This window comes from Tachypleus tridentatus, chromosome 13, assembly GCF_004210375.1.
Source record: "Tachypleus tridentatus isolate NWPU-2018 chromosome 13, ASM421037v1, whole genome shotgun sequence".
In the NCBI taxonomy this organism is placed as follows: Eukaryota; Metazoa; Arthropoda; class Merostomata; order Xiphosura; family Limulidae; genus Tachypleus; species Tachypleus tridentatus.
Window position 1 is genome coordinate 54,551,331 of NC_134837.1, and position 16,576 is coordinate 54,567,906.

Here is a 16,576-nt window from a genome sequence, read left to right on the forward strand (position 1 = left end):
AAAAATCAAACTGGCTAAAAGATCCAAGTTGCCAGCAGTAAGAAAGTAAGAAACAATGCTGTTATATTTGAAAATGGCTGGGAAAATCACTTATGGGACATTCTAAGCTTTCAGTTGGTTATTCACATGTCATATATAGAAGTAAGTGTATATAATGGACCATTTCCAAAACTCTAAGGAGTTGAGCAAAAGATCACTGTGTGTGATTCAGTACAATAGTGATATCTCATTGTACAGAAAACATAGAAGGATTTTAATTTATATTCTGGCTATTAAATAATAGTAAGTTGAGTTCTTACTTCATAGAAAACTATAGACTTTATGTTTTGACATCACAAACATCCAAGTTGAACCAGTGCTGCATTTAACATACCACATGTTGCACAAAAATTGATGTTTGAGTGTGTTTTTTGTACTACTTACTTTTGAATTAAGAAATTATATAATGTATAACATGAAAATTTGAATTATAATCTACAGTTTGATACCAAACTTCATACATAAATGTATAAAATAGTAGTTGAATAAAATTTTGAATGCGAGTCGACAAACTTGACGACATGGCTGTTGACCTGTGACCTGTAATGATGAGGTTAAATTGTTGAAAATTTTGACTTAAGCAATATGGAAAATATCAAATTGGCTAAGCATGTCAGTTTCAGATTGTATCCAACAGAAAGTATGAAATTATTGATTGTTACAAGAGATGAGTTTACATTTTGCAATGAGTGTTTGTCTGATTTGATGTTTAATTTTGAAATTGCTAGTGAAGTCTGTTAAAATACTCATTTACTCATGATGTTGCCTCTTTTTATCCTCTAAAAATGTTTTCAGCTGCAATGGATAGTAAGGCTCATTTTTAGCATGTACTATCCACTCTTCCCAATTTTAAATGTCTCAAAGCAGAAAGATGTAATTTTCTAATCAAACAGTATAACTTGTTTTTTAGCTCAGATTGCAAAGCCAAATTTCTGCATCTTTAAGGATTTTTACCTCAAAATGGATAGACTTGATTGTATTTTATTCAAACACAATGGGCCAAACTACAAGTTACGAGTCCTTGTGGTGAGTGGTAAAACTCATTTTGATATCTTCTCATGGCCAAGCAACTGTTGAAAGGTGCTTTTTTGTGAATGAACAGTTAATGCTTCAAACAGTGAAAGGTGTCTCCTCATTTGGTTAGCAGTTTATGATTATGTGCAGTCATAGGTATTTTGGAAGTTCCTTTATGTAAGGAAATACTTAATGCTGCTCAAAATAGTAGACAAATATAAACAATACCTCAATCAGCAGTTAAGAGCCAGTTGAACTGAATGAAAAAATTTGAAAAAGGAAACTTTTCCTTAAGGATATTGCAAAATTTAAGTGATTAAAACTTAATTAGCATAAAAGCTCAAATTATACCTTTATAACATTACATTCATTGAAATATGTTAAGAGTAAAGTGGTTTAATTTAATTTTTAATATAATGCAGTACCATGTGCAGAAATGAACTTAAAATGACACTGTTAATGGAAGAATTAATGAAATATTTAGTGCAGTAGTATCATTAGTATAAAAAAAGTACGGTTAAGTTTCATTGCAGTTAATAACAGCAAAAGGAGAGAAGACCCAAGTAAGTATTATATTTCTTATTTTTCATGCAAATTATTTATTTATTATTGTAAAAGTATCTAAAATGTAAAAATGAGAAACTTTTAGGTTAGATAAGGTTTGATTAAGTAAGATAAAGAATAAAATTAAAAATTTTATTTGCAAGTATCCTGTTTGTTTTGTAATTCAAAAGGATAACCTGAGCTACAGGTTTGTCAAGTAATTTGCAATTTGTGTGCTGGAAAGGTCAATATTAGGTTAAAAATTGGCAAAGCACAAAACAAGATGGATAAGCTGTATTGTGATCAATGGACCCATTTTTACCCATAGAAGTAAAGGAAATACACCTCTGATTGTAACGTGACAGCCACCGTTTTGTCAGGGAGAAGATTATTGCTAGCTTTTGTTTGGTTTTACATTTTCCATCGATATTTTATAAACTTTATCACACTTCTTCAGCTTGTATGCTGGTTTAATTGAACTTTTATTTATTTTTTTAATATATTAGTTATTTGTATCTCCATGGTTTCATTGACATGCCTGTATTGTATTGTTTGAAAGTATAGTGCGTTGAACTGCAAAATATTTTTTATAATTGCCATGTATGTACAAGATGCAATTTGGACAAATTAGCTGTGGTGTCATGACATATGATTGTGGAATATTCTTGTTACATGTTATATAAGGTTATATGGGGCCACAAAGATACTGTGAATGGCCACTTCATTATTGAATTTGTCTTGGATGCTGTTTTTTTTTATGGGTAGATATTATTTAGTTGTTTTCTATGTTTGTAATTATAAATAATATAACACAAATTTTGCTATTGGATGTTTATGACATATACATAAAATACTATCTGTAAAATAGAAAAATATAAAGTCATTAATAAAAAAAAAAGAAGAAAAAAGCAAGACTAGTGCAATAATGAAGTGTTGTTCAGGATGACATTTATGATTGCAGTTGTATAAAATGTAACAAGACTAAAGCCATAAACATTGAAATATTTCTTATATAGTTCAGATTTACCTCTTACACTCATACTAATGTATTTTGCCACCAGTATTTCAGTCTCCCTTAAATTGGTTTTACTTGGATATTTTGATATGAAGTATTGTAAGATTGCTCAAACTCTTAAAACTCAGAATTCAGCATTTTGATAAATGATAAGGAAATGTTTTACTTTTTTCTGTAGTAGATTCTCTTTCATTGTTTTCATTTTTTAAAAAAATATACTGTAAAAAATTCAATCTGCAAATAATTTCATAATCTGCAAGAAGTTCTTTCGTACTTAGTGGTCATACCTGCTAAAATGACTTTTTATAATCATTTTGTATACAATTCTAAGTATGCACACCCTTTGAATAAAATGTAAATGTTCACTATTTTTTGGTGATCCCATCGACCTGATATTTGTGTCAAAAGATAATTTTGTTTTACTATATTTCAATGAATGATAACTCTGCTGTTTTTTATTATTGATCTTGCCACTTCTTTGTTCTCATCTAGTGCATGAAATACTAGTTTTACTGAATGTTTAATTTTATAAATCATTTGTCAAAGAAGTTGGATTTATCTAGTATGTTTGTGAGCATTATAACTATTTGCCAATTAAAGTCCATTTGAAATATTGAACTAAACGTTGAGAAGAAAAGCAAAAACTCCTTAGTCAGACTAACTAATGAATGATTGTTTTTTTGTTTGTTTGTTTGTTTTAGTGGTAGAGGAAAGATGAGCTGAAAAACTTTCTTCTATTACATTATTGCATTCTTAGAATAATTTTATCTTGAGGATAATCCATTAAATGCACAAGCCAAAGTTTGAATATGAAATATAAAACCAATTTGTTGGAAAATAACAAACTTTCAATTCATGCCTGCTGTTTTCCAACCATTCATCTTTATCCAAACTCTCAAGGTGGAAAGTGAAAACAGTACTAAAGTTTAAAAAAATATATACAGGGTGTTTGGAAAGTCACTGTGCACTTATATTTATTAATAGACAAAACTGCACAGTGACTTTCTGAACACCCTGTATTTTTGTAAGGGAGAAGTTTATTGCCTGCATCTATTTGTTTTACTTTTTCCGTGGGTATTTTACAAGCTTTCACACTTTTTCAGCTTGTATGCTGGACTAATTGAATATTTATTTATTTTTTAAATTTAAGATGTACACTTCTTTTTGTAGGTTTTTATACATAAAAGTAATTGATATTATTTTTGTCATGATAATTTCTTGATTGTATGTGCATATTGAATGTTAATTTTTCTAAAAGTTACCAACTTTTTATCATGTAATATTTTTAGATATTAAAAAGGTATGTAATAATTATTTATATTTTTTATTCATATAAACTTGACATGTTTTTGTGTTAGTAAGAAATACTTAGGTTATGATGTGTACTTTCAGAATAAATGGACCAATAATTGTAAAAGGGCAAACATCAGATGTACTCAGAACATACTGTGCAAAACATCTTTAAACAAAATTCCAAAATGTTTTGTGTGTCAAAAGAAGTATTTCCTGAAACACGAGTTTCAAGGTAAATCAGTAAATATTTTTGTAGTTTTAAAATTTAATATTATTCTAAAAATATGTATTATGTTAATATCTTATTTATGTGTGCATATGTATGTGTATACATATGAATTCACTCTCACTTTGAACAGTTAATTTCCCCTTTAGGTTATTGCATTAATATGTTTTTCTTTTATATTTCTAGTAAACATTTATTAATTGAGCTTTGTTTATTAACATATCAAAAAAAGAACATTAATTTTCTCAAAGATGATGATGAAATAAATTTTGCTATAGGATGTTCTTCTCCTTGCAAAATCTGTAACCTACGAAAGAGTCAAGTCAAGTTGTATGGGATAAAAGTCTGCTTCCAGTGTGAGGTAAGCTCTGGGTAGTTTATAAATAAAGTTAAAAAAGAGTAAGCAATTGAGATTTAAAATACAGTTTGTATATAATTTAAAATAGTTTTATATAGAATGGATGTTTATAAGACAAAAACACAATCTTAAATAATTATTCTAATGATTTAAACTTAAATATTTAGGCTATTTTAAAGGAATTTATTTATAGCTAACTTATACTGACAAAATCTACTGAGTCAAGTATTTTTGTATTTTACAATTGACAAAAAAGTTTATTTATTATAGTTTAATATCTTTCAGTTTTAAAGTGATTTTTAACACACACGTTTCTTGTACGGTTCATTATCTCTGCTATTATAAATATCCTTGTTCAATGTAGCCCTCTAGGTGAAAAAAATAAAATTATACACCCCACAAGCCTTCTGGTTCACTTTCATTGGAAATGACTCATCCAGTATGTGTGTCATGCAAATCATCTTGTTACAACCCTCCACCAATGAGAATGGCACATGCTCTCATTATGTATGTAACTCCCTCTATTGAATTCTATCAGACTGTCACATCTCATTTGGCAATACTCATGTTCTAACATATAGTTTGTGCTTATTTGAGACGTCTTATTTTAATGTTTTTCAATATCTATATTAATTTCTATCAACAAGTTTACTATTTATTATACAAATGATATTTATAACTTGTTGCATTACATTGAAGTGGAATTATTTTATATTTGTAACTGGTTACAGAACTTATTACTTTATTGCAATGAACTTTTATTGTGTCTACTGACACAATTGTGTTTGACTATTCATTGTGCAATTTATGAATTTTTCAGTACTACTTTGGAGATTGCCTGTTCTGTTATAGCACTTTATGTAAGTTTCAGGCCATGATACTCTGTAGGAATATTTTCAGCTTTACTTTGTTAGGAGATTGATTGTCCTGTGACCTGACCTTCATTAGGCCTTGTCTCAAGTTTGCATGAGAGATCACTACTTTAAAATGATACTATGTTACATTATTATGGTGTTTGTATGCTTTTATTCATAACATTATTATCTGTCATTACCTGTTGGGCTTAGATTGTGATTTGATTGGCATTTTCATCTTTGTATTCTTTTTCCCATCTTCACTTCTTGGTGTCTTCACTCCTCATCTGCACCTCCCTTTTTTTTCCCTGCATGTCTACAGTGTTATCAGTGGAAGGTATATCATCTGTTTGGGACTACATCTTGTATGTGCATTTCCAATTTTCTGCTTTCGGAAGCTATTTCTTTCTTATCAAGGTACAGTCATTTGCTGTTGCCATCCTCCTCTTTCATGAGACTGACTGGATAATTTACCCTTTCTTATATACACCTCTTCTTTTTTAGGGGCATGTTCTCTGTATGCTACTCTGTAGCAAGTGGTGCCTGATCAGGTATTCTTTAACTTTTAAAATCTGCACTGTTCATACTGTCACACTTCCCACAATTCTCCACTGAAAACAGGTGCTTTCATTTTCTGTCAAAACTTGAAATGATAATCTGGTAGAATTAAGTAGAGGAAGTTACATGCATGACAAGAGCATGTGGCACTTTCATTGTTGGAGGCTTGTTGCATGATGGTTTAAATGAGACACACATTGGAATGAGTTATTTCCATTAGAAGGGAAGTGTAAACTGTTTTGCATATAAAGAGCAGCACTGAACAAGAATAGCTCTATATAAGTATGTATTGGAGATACATCTTTAGTATGGGAAAATTATAGCATTTGTAAAGCTTTTTAACCTTAATTTGACTTTATTATTACTTTAACTTGTATTAACTACTTTTGATACAATTTTTTTATAAACATTTTAAATATAAAATGGATACTGTATAAACATTTTGCCTTTAACCTTGTGGATACAGGCAAGTCATGGGTCAAAGTGCACATCACGAACTTGTTTAGTTCATTTAAAATTTAGTTAAATAACTTTTGATATCAATACCATTAAACTTGGCATCAAAACGTAATTTATAATTCAACTTTTTATCTTGTATCAAATTTTGCATAGATGCACATTCTGTATCAAAAGTTATAGTGCAGATACTTATGATGTGCAAATGTGTAGACAAACTAATGTATACTATGCTGAGTTTGTAGTGAAAGGGTTAATATGGATTTCAGAGTGTCCTACCTATTAGAAACCCAATTTTACAGGCCATTATATGTGTATATTCTGCTTTGGTGATTTACTACAACATAAAATTTGTCACACTCATCTGAAAGACTCCTCGCATCTTATCGTAGGTTTCAAGATTCTTATCTTTGCCATGTATGCTATTTAGTTGACATATTTTAACAAATATAAAAAGCATTTTTCTTTGCAACAACGTATTTTTTTAGGTGTGTGTATGTGTGACATGTGAACAAGTAGTCAGATTTTTGTGCCTATGATACTTTTTGTTCAGCTCTGAACAGCTGATGGAAATTCTTTAACCTATTTATGTCTTAGATAGAAGGTTAGTTAAATTATAGTAGTTTCACAATGTTCTTTATTATTATTATTATTATTATTATTATATTATGTATATTTAAAAGCTGTATAAGTTATTTTTTTGGAAAATGAAATAGTGAGGAAAAGTGAATTATTGAATGCCAGCAGGCCTCACTGCCTAGAGTAAGTGCTAAATTCTTTGTTTTTTTTATCTGTTTTTTGTTCATTATGTATCTTTTAACAAAGGTTATTGAAGGTTAAAAAAATATAAAATTTTTAGGTAAAATAACAAAAATTAAATAATTAAAAAATTTGAGTTTTGCAGTTGAGCTTGCTAGCCTAAACTGTGTATAACTTGAATGGTTTGTGTACTTTAACTGTATTGAGACGGAGCATGTCATCATATTTGTAGATTTACATTCAACATTTTATTTAGCTATTATTTTATATATGTATGTCACTAAGTTTGGTATGAAATTGGAGATTATAATTCAAAATTTAGGATTATACATTAGCTAGTTTCTTAATTTGAAAGTAGATGTTTAAACCTAACAATAAATATAGAATTTTATGTGTTTCGTGGCCTTCTGGGTTTGATCAGATTACAATGATGCCCACAATATAATGTCTATAGTTCTGTACAAATTAAAAAAACTAAATGCTTGATTATTGGTAAGCTAAAATATAAAAATGAACTTCCTAACTTTTCTATTTGCTGAGATATGATATTTAGCAAACACACCAAATATTGGCTCTGCCACCACTTCATCATTTGAGAATACTTGGTTATCTACACCTACACAGTTTTATGTACCGATTACTTTATAATCAATTGAAAGCTATTTAGTTATTCTACATAATTCTGTCTCTCTTCTTAAGTTATTTACTAGAAAAATGCTCTTATATTATGGAAAATTTGCTATCAAAGCTATTTTGTGAAGAGAAATTATATTTTATAGACCCAAATACAATTCAGTTATGAAGCCTAATAAATTAGTTGATTTTTGGGGTATTGGTATAGTAATTTATAATTCTTTTGTATTCAAAAATGCTTATATAAAGTTTAAATTATTTTTCTATCCAAATTTTTGAATTTGGATGAGGCTTAGCAAGAGAATTGTTTTTCAAATATTTTTTTTATTTAGTGTTTTATGTTTGAAGAAAAATAACTAAGATTTAAGTGTTTATTTGAAAACGTTAGTTTAATGTATATACATATTTAATGTATGGTGGCCATTGTGTTACTGTATTTTACAAAGGATTTTATTATTTTTCTATTCATTTACCTTGAAGTAGAATAAAACCTGGAGACTTGGCAATTCAGGAAAAGTTTATTTATGTAATTTGCGAATGTCTAAGGAATAACTTTATCACTAATCATCAGATCTTAACACATGAAAAGGAACATCATTACATAAGTTTGTAGATCAAGGAAAATTTCCATAAAAATGATTCAACACAAAACCAATATTAGAAATGAGAAAATAAATTATACTTTAGAATGTAATAGTTTATTTTCAAATAAAAGGTAATCACGTATAAGGAGAACAATTTACATTCAAACAAAACTGTTAAAAAGGTTTAATAATTCAGAAAATAGTATTGTATATTCAAACAAAAAATACTTATGAGGAGAACAATCTACATAACTGTGACATAATGAAAATTAGTATAAATGCCAATAATACATGAAAAGGAATGTTATTACATTACATATAGGGAAACTTGTGCAAAATTATTTTAACGAAAACAAAAAATTAAATAAATAAAGGAAAAGGAAATTGCAGAAACTTTTAACTTCTTTCAAGAACAGCAGTAGTATGATATTTTTTGAAGTATTTGAGACAGTGAAACTATTTACAGAGTTTACATTTAATTTATATCTTGTTGTTTGTAAGACTGTTTGCATTTGTTTTTGGCCTTTTTCAACAAGTATGGAGTATTGTCATCCAACAGTTAATCTGAAAGTTGAAGAGTCTTAACAGTTTTTGAAAGTGGTATTCTAGAAGGATCTGGTCTGAAAAGTTGAGTCTGAAAACAGTTTTTTTTTTAAAGTGGTATTCCAGAAGGATCTGGTCTGCTGTGAAGTAGAGGCTGAATAAGCCAAGTGATCAAATCCATTCTGAAGACCTTCTGGAACATTATTGGCCAGTTTATCTGCATTTTGTAGAGTATTTAAGCATTTACAATTCTTAAGTCCAAAAATAAATAAAACAATTCTTTATACTACTTTGTCTTTTATTAACTAGAATAGTAGTTGGTCATTTAGGTCCATCCAACCCATGAACTTCTAGTCTACAGTCAACTGAGATTTCATAATCTCAACATTCCTCCCTCTTCTTGTTACAGTTTTATAGTACTAGAGTGAAAGGTAGAAGAGGTATAAACCTCTTATTTGTCAGTCCATTTTATAACTGTCAAACTTCCACACTAAAAAACAAAAACTCTCTTGCTTAAGTTCATAGCTAGCAATTCCTGTGGGAAATGCAGTCTATATTTCCTGCATGTCCCACAAGCATAGACTCCAACAGACAATAATATGTCAAATTAATGAGAGGAAGTGTAAAAATTGTCCACAAAACGCTAGTGTGTTGTATTTCTCTGTCAATTTTTTCAAAACATTGTTTGTTAAACATCTTGATGGGATTTCTCCTTCTTTACCTGTGTAGATTTTAAATTTATGAAAGTATCTACACACAGCTTCTGCCAGGACCCACAGATTAATATTCCATTTTTTCGTTTCTTGGGCATGTACTGAAGGAAACCAGTTCTATATTTTGTGCCTAACATTTGCTTTAGTATAAATAGTTCCCTGTAAAGAGAGTAGTGAGAAGCAAAGGATTTCAGAAGGTCTACAATAGGTCTTACTTTGAAAAGTTTATCATAGTATTAAGAGCAGTTTTAGGTAGAGCCATTAGTATTGTTATCAAAATATAAGAATTTATGAATAGCAAAAAACACTAGTCCCTAGATAAAGATTGTAAACCAAAGAGTATGAAAAAAAAAAGGATAAGAAGACCAGTAGTCAGAAAGAAAAGGAACAGGCTCGAAACCCATAACTATAGTGAGACGAAAGTGGGCTAAAACGTCTTGAATATTAACATCAATCCATTTGTCAGTATTTTTTGTTTTCTTAATTTACAGTTTCAGTCTCTAACATGTATATATTTGTTTCATTGGAAATAAACTTTTATTTCTGTTGTAAAGAAAAATTTTAAAAATCAGCAGAATTTATAGTAATCACAACATCTCTGAGAACAGGCTCACCTATGACAAATGTAGTTTGTTTGTTTTCATCTTCAATTATTTCTTTCCATCCCCATGTATCATTACAGGATAGAGGTCTTTCTTGCTTAGAAGGAACAGTTCTAATAGAGGCTGTATCTCTGCTCCTCCCTATCTAGACTCTTTTTTTTTTTGGTGGCATTGGTTCTTCAGGACCATCTTCTCTTAGTGAACTTGCACCAGCTACATCCTGATTTGTCCATGGGACAGATTCAAGAAGAGCCAGTTTCGTATTTTTGGCCATTGATTTTTGAAGAACTTTTGTCAGAGGCATTTCAAAAGATGAATCAATTTCAACGTTCTCTGACAGGCCTTCTCAGAAGAAAATGAAATATTTAGAAGGAAGTTAATTTCTTACAGTGTGAAGACTTCTTTTTCTTTGGTTTTTAGTTGAAGCAAGATTTCTAGAAGGAAAAAAATGTAAAGCTTTATTACACATTTTTTGTTGTTATTATTACATGTACGTTACACATTCTATATCATCACATTTCTATTGATGAGAGATTCTATGTATATTACAAATGCTGATTACCTACTTGAAGATAATACTTCAAAAACACCTAGTTGAACTTGCAGTTTGCTAATGAATAATTTGTTTCTAAAGTTACAGTTAAAAAAGCTAAGTCAAGAATACTAGCTCAACCAAAATGAGCTGTATTTATATTATTGTTGGAGACTACACATTTATTGGTTACTTTGTAAGCATGACAATAAAAGATAAAGATGTCTGTAAGCATATACACACACATACACCTATACCAACACTAAATCCCATCCACAAAGTAAGATAATTGGCACATTTACTGAATAAGATACAACTTTGTACAGACCCATATCACAAGTATTTCCTCCCACTTTTATAAAGTATTTTATATAATTCCTGTTGCAATCACTGTATTGCAAAGAAGCCAGCACATTCCGTTTCGTATTCTTGGAGCCTCGACTGGCCCGGCATGGCCAGGTGGGTTATGGTGTTCGACTCGTAATCTGAGGGTTGTGCATTTGAATCCCCATCATACCAAACATGCTTGCACTTTCAGCCATGGGGGGCATTATAATGTGACTGTCAATCCCACTATTTGTTGGTAAAAGAGTAGCCCAAGAGTTTGAGGTGGGTAGTGATGACTAGCTGTCTTCCTTTAGTCTTACACTGCTAAATTAAGGATGGCTAGCACAGATAGCCCTCATGTAGCTTTGCATGAAATTCAAAAATAAACAAACAGATCTTGGAGCCATGATCTACATACTTTCTGTAGGATACATTTGCTTTTTCACTTGGACTTTCTACAAATTCATGAACATTTTATAATACTTTAGACAATTGTCATTATAACATTTTTATACTGTTAAGTTGGTAAATCATATCCCATTGTGTTTTAAACCTGAGGAAATTTTAGGAATTGTGACACATTAATTTATTTGATATTGATGGTCTCAAGGTACAGTAATGCCTAAACAGGAATAGTAAATTATTGCCTAACCTTTGGCAGGTTTAAAAAGGATTAGAAGAAACTTTCAAGAGATTTACTTGGAATTTTGCTGTGTGTACTTAAAAGAACAAAATACTATTCATTTTGTTTCTTCTAGTTTCTAAGCTAACTGTGTTTGAAAAGGTGAGTGTAAACTTTTATTATAAGTATTTTTACATTCTTTTCCAGGTTGTAGGTAAGTAATAAAAAAATAAAGGTCACAAAATAAAATGAAGTATAATGTTACAGTATAAAAAATAACTATGTAAAGTTTTACTGAAAATAAAAATATTTGATATTTAATTATGAGGATATGAATGTTCCATTTGTTTTTACTGTTTATTATTGTAAAAGTAACTAAAATCATAAAATAATTATGATATTTAATAAAATATTTAATTATAAGGTTTGAATTTTTCATTTATTTTTACTGTTTATCATTACAAAAGTAATTAAAATAATAAGAATAGACAGTTGTTAGTTAAAACAATGAAAATATTCAAAAGTACGTGCACCAGAACCTTGTGCATTGGGCTCTTTGATATGGTAACATAAACTGTAGGTGTGCCCTGTAATTTTCAGCTTCTGTCAGGGTACTTTTAGTCGGACAGTTCAAAGGTCAGTAAATCGAAAATTAATAAATATAAATAGATTTATACATGTTTGAAATTTAAGCTATTTAGAATAAACATTTGTGGTTTTCTATTACAACTTGCAGTGATTCTAGAACAAAATGGTAATTGAAATTTATTTCTTTATTTATATGATGGTCATGAGGTTGGTCAAATAATAAAAATAAAATATAACTTAATATTGAAAAAATAAGTTTTTTAATGTAAACATTTAGTAAAAAAATGTTTAATGCTTATCTAGATGGATACAGAGATTATGTAAATAAACCCTATCCATTTCTCCCACTTTTACCTTTCCAGCTCTTCTTGTCCAAAATACATCTTTTTTGGCACTCCACCTGAGTTTTTTTAATACACTTTTTCTCAATACTTTTCATTGGCTATGTTGTCATTTTGTTCTTCACGCTTGATGTTGTTGCAGTTAGGATTTTATTGGAAAGGGCTCTTTTATTTACAAATTCATCTATCTTCCCATTATTCTTGTAACTTTCAGATGCTGCCTATTCATCATCTGTTTGTTTTTGGAGATCTTCCAGTCTTTGGTTTCGTGTGCAGACTCTGTGACTGGTCACCTTACCATTTTCTTCAAGTCTTGCCTCCAGGAACTATTGGAAGTAACTATTCAGTCAAGCATGTTGCCTCCACCTAATGTGTTCATCTTCTACTATTTTCCATGTTGGGTAGTGGGTGGAATATGAAGTTCTCCTGAATGTGTTAGCTTCCATTCATTAGAGAATAGAGCAGTGGTATTCTGCTAGTGTAGATGGCATGCAGTTTTCTAATCATGCACTCCACCTCCATGCAGTGGATTCCAGAGGTTGATGGTGCACCCAATTTCTGTGCAGCTCTGTCCAGAAGGTGAGGTTGATTATATTTTCTAGATGCAACCCACTTCCATGCAGTGGAACTCGGAGGGTGGTGTTGAACTCTAGTTTCTGTTTGGTCTTATCCAGATGATGATGTTGCACATATCCACAAATAAATATGCTCTACCTCCATGTAGTGGGTTCTAGATGTTGATGTTATATGCAGCTTCTGTGTGGTTCTATCTGAAGAGTGAGGTTGCTTGTATTTTAGAGATGTAATACACTTCTGTGCACTGGGATCTGGAGGTTACTATTATGCTGTCCGCATTTTATGTCTCACAAAATTCTTTTTTCTTCATTCTTAGTTGTGACAAATAAGGGAAGCTCGTTTAGTATTTGAAATTGCTATTTAGAATGTTATATTTTTAAGATGATTCAATTTTTTTATCATGGCAAGTGCTGATATTTTCATTTTTTTGAGTTGTTTTTTTTCAGTGCAGAAAGTTCTTCAGGTAGGAACTGTATGTATCGTAGTTTATATTAGTGATTAGAGGCTTAGAGCTCTGATTAGAATTATTTTTAGTGTAAATTGGCAATGATTTTAAGTTACAGGTCAAGTGCATTGAGGAAATTAGCAAATTTAAGTTTATAAGGTAGAATGGAAAAAGTTAAACCTTTAGTCAAGGCAGGTATACTAGAAAAAATTAATACCATTCAGTTTTATAAATTCTTGTTATACATACATTAACCTTATTACGTGGAATTGAGGTGTGTGAAATCAAACTGTAAGATGTTGCAGAAGTCTTCTGTTTTTTTTAAGTTTTTTGGAGAGTTGTCTTTTCCTTCAAAATTTCTCTTAAGGTTCTTCATCCAGTAAATACTTTTGACAGTTGCAGATATTTACATTGTATTAGGAATTGGGTGTCAAGGTTTTTACTTTCTTGGTTTTTATGTCCCATTTTGCTAGTACATACAAAATAAAGGTTGAAGCCATACTGGGACTTGCTGTCACACATCTGCGTGCCCTTTTCCTGTAACAACTTCTGTGAATAAATATATGGCATGGCAATGGTCTTATTGGAACCCACTTCTAATGTATTTCCCTGCTACTCTGTACACATGGTTTAAAAATTGCTTTACTGAATTCAAACCAGAATTATATCAAAGCCATGCTGAGGATATTTTAACACTCATTCACAATAAGAGTTTGTATATCTTTCTTAAATGTCTTTATGAACAAAATAATTGCATTAAAATTACATGTGGAACAAAATCTCACAGCATTCAGTCATGTCAAGACTTGTTTATACCAGGACTCTATTGGTTTCTATATTTTTATTTATCATGAAACATGGGAAGCAGGAAAATGTCAGTGAATTTTATACTTTCATTTTCTGGTTGGAAACATCACAAATTTCATTTTGTAGACAAATTGGAAGTCAGCAAATTTTGTTTGATTCCATGATTATTTTAGGACACAGACATTATTATTAGTGCCAAAAAGTTTCATTGAGGTTAATTGTAGCACATTTAATGTCAGTATGTATATCTTACTCATAAATGTTATATTGTATACATTTGATATTTTTGTTTATCATTAATTGTCATGGAGTATGAAGACAGCTATCATAAATTGAATAAACAGTAGTTAGGTTCCCACTTAAATGAAGTTTAAGGGCTGTGGACAAGGTTTTATCTCCTATTTCTAAACATCATGGAGGATTGTTTTGCTACAGCCTAAAATTTTGTAACAAATTACTATTTAAAGATAGGCTGTTCTCATAAAATAAGTTTTGTTCCTACAGAATTTTAATAAAACAGTTCCCATGTCAATAATAACTGAAGGAACATGATATACTATGTGTATTACATAATTTACATATTTGTGTAGGAAAAATTTGAAATACACTTCCTTGATACAGTTCAATCCTAGAAGTATGCTTTATAAATGATTTGACCATAAAATACTATCCAACTCACTGTTTCACATAATTTTGTGGTATTCATAACAGGTTTTGAGTAGTGGTATCTGTGTATCTTTGAAGTTGTGACTTCGATTTGATATTTTTGCTTAATTACTATGAAATAAGTGAATTAATTTTAATATATGGTATTAAACTATTAACTTAAAGCTATTTATTAATTTTACTTTTGCATTCTGTTCTGCATTACTTGGTGGCTACATTAAAATACATGTGTTGTGAGAATCTGTTATTTTTCAAGTTACATGAAATTTATTGAGTTCTAGATGTAAATGTTTTAAATATGTATGTTTGATATTTGTTTCATGTTTGTTTTAAAATTGTATTAATAACTGTAAACAAATATTAACAGTGAAGAAATTAGTTGAAACTGACGCATTCAATAAAAATGTTAGACATCAATAAAATGCATTGCATTGTCTTGCTATAAAAATGAAGTAATGAAGTTGGTTCATACTGTACCAGGGCTACTTAGTCTTATGTTGACAGCTTATAAAACTTTTGGAAAATTACTAACCTTGAGTGTAAAAAGAAAAAAAAAAAAGAAAATCTTTGAAAATGAGTATGAAACAGAATCTTGATGTGTTCTTTTTTTTTCCACTCCCAAAAAGACTTATTTCCATGAAAAACAAAATAGGGATCTTGGTATTGGTATTAGCACTCAGGAATTTTGTTTTAATTTTTTATAAAACTAGATATATATAACTGAGCATTGCATATAACACATGATTTAATGTGCCTAGTACAGCTTATGCAGGGGTCATTGACAGACAGTATCTCCAAGAGATGGGTAGGGTATCACAAGTGACGATTAAGAAAAACCTGTGTATAAACAAGATGCTAGGAACAAAAAAAATAAATACTGAATATAAGGATGAGCTTGTTTAGCTTGACAGAATTGGATTAATGGTTTTGGTGTTTCTTGGAAACTATGACCTTTCAGGCCATTACATGTTCTAAAGATTGAAATAATAATTATTATGGATATTATGTTGTGCTAGCATGGTAAGTGAAGACATAAAGTGTTCCTTTTTTTTGCAATCATACTCCGAGTTGAACAAAAATAAATGAACCCTGGCTAACTAAGGAGTGAATGTTTGCTGCAAAATTCTTTTAAGTGCTGTAAGTGTAACTACCAGTTTGGCCACCAGTTTTGATTTCATACCTGAAGTCATTTTCTCAATCCATTTTTGACTACCCTTTTTATTTAAACCTGAGGTGGATTTGAGTTGATATCATGATTTTTGTCAATACACAACAACAAATCACAGAAAGTAAGAAAGTGACACTCCAGTAACTAATATAAGCTTTAGGATCACAACCATACTATTCAGAATAGACCTACACGTTACGGAATGAACCAGAGTCTTTAAAATATATGGTGGTAGTTTTTCTTTGTAAAATAGTGTTAATAACATCTTTATAGTATCACAATAAAAATCAGGATAACAGTTTCTTGTTATCATC

At 30.0% G+C, this 16,576-nt stretch overlaps 1 protein-coding gene across 3 annotated transcripts in view; it reads left to right on the top strand.

Moving 5' to 3' along the window:
• Positions 1 to 16,576, top strand: part of LOC143240221 (uncharacterized) — an 88,558-nt gene that overhangs the window by 11,099 nt on the left and 60,883 nt on the right. For all 3 annotated transcript variants that reach the window (XM_076482339.1, XM_076482341.1, XM_076482340.1), the window contains exons 3-4: positions 4,004 to 4,136; positions 4,409 to 4,491. In XM_076482339.1, the coding sequence (XP_076338454.1) occupies positions 4,004 to 4,136; positions 4,409 to 4,491 (216 nt within the window). The remainder of the gene's footprint in view (positions 1 to 4,003; positions 4,137 to 4,408; positions 4,492 to 16,576) is intronic.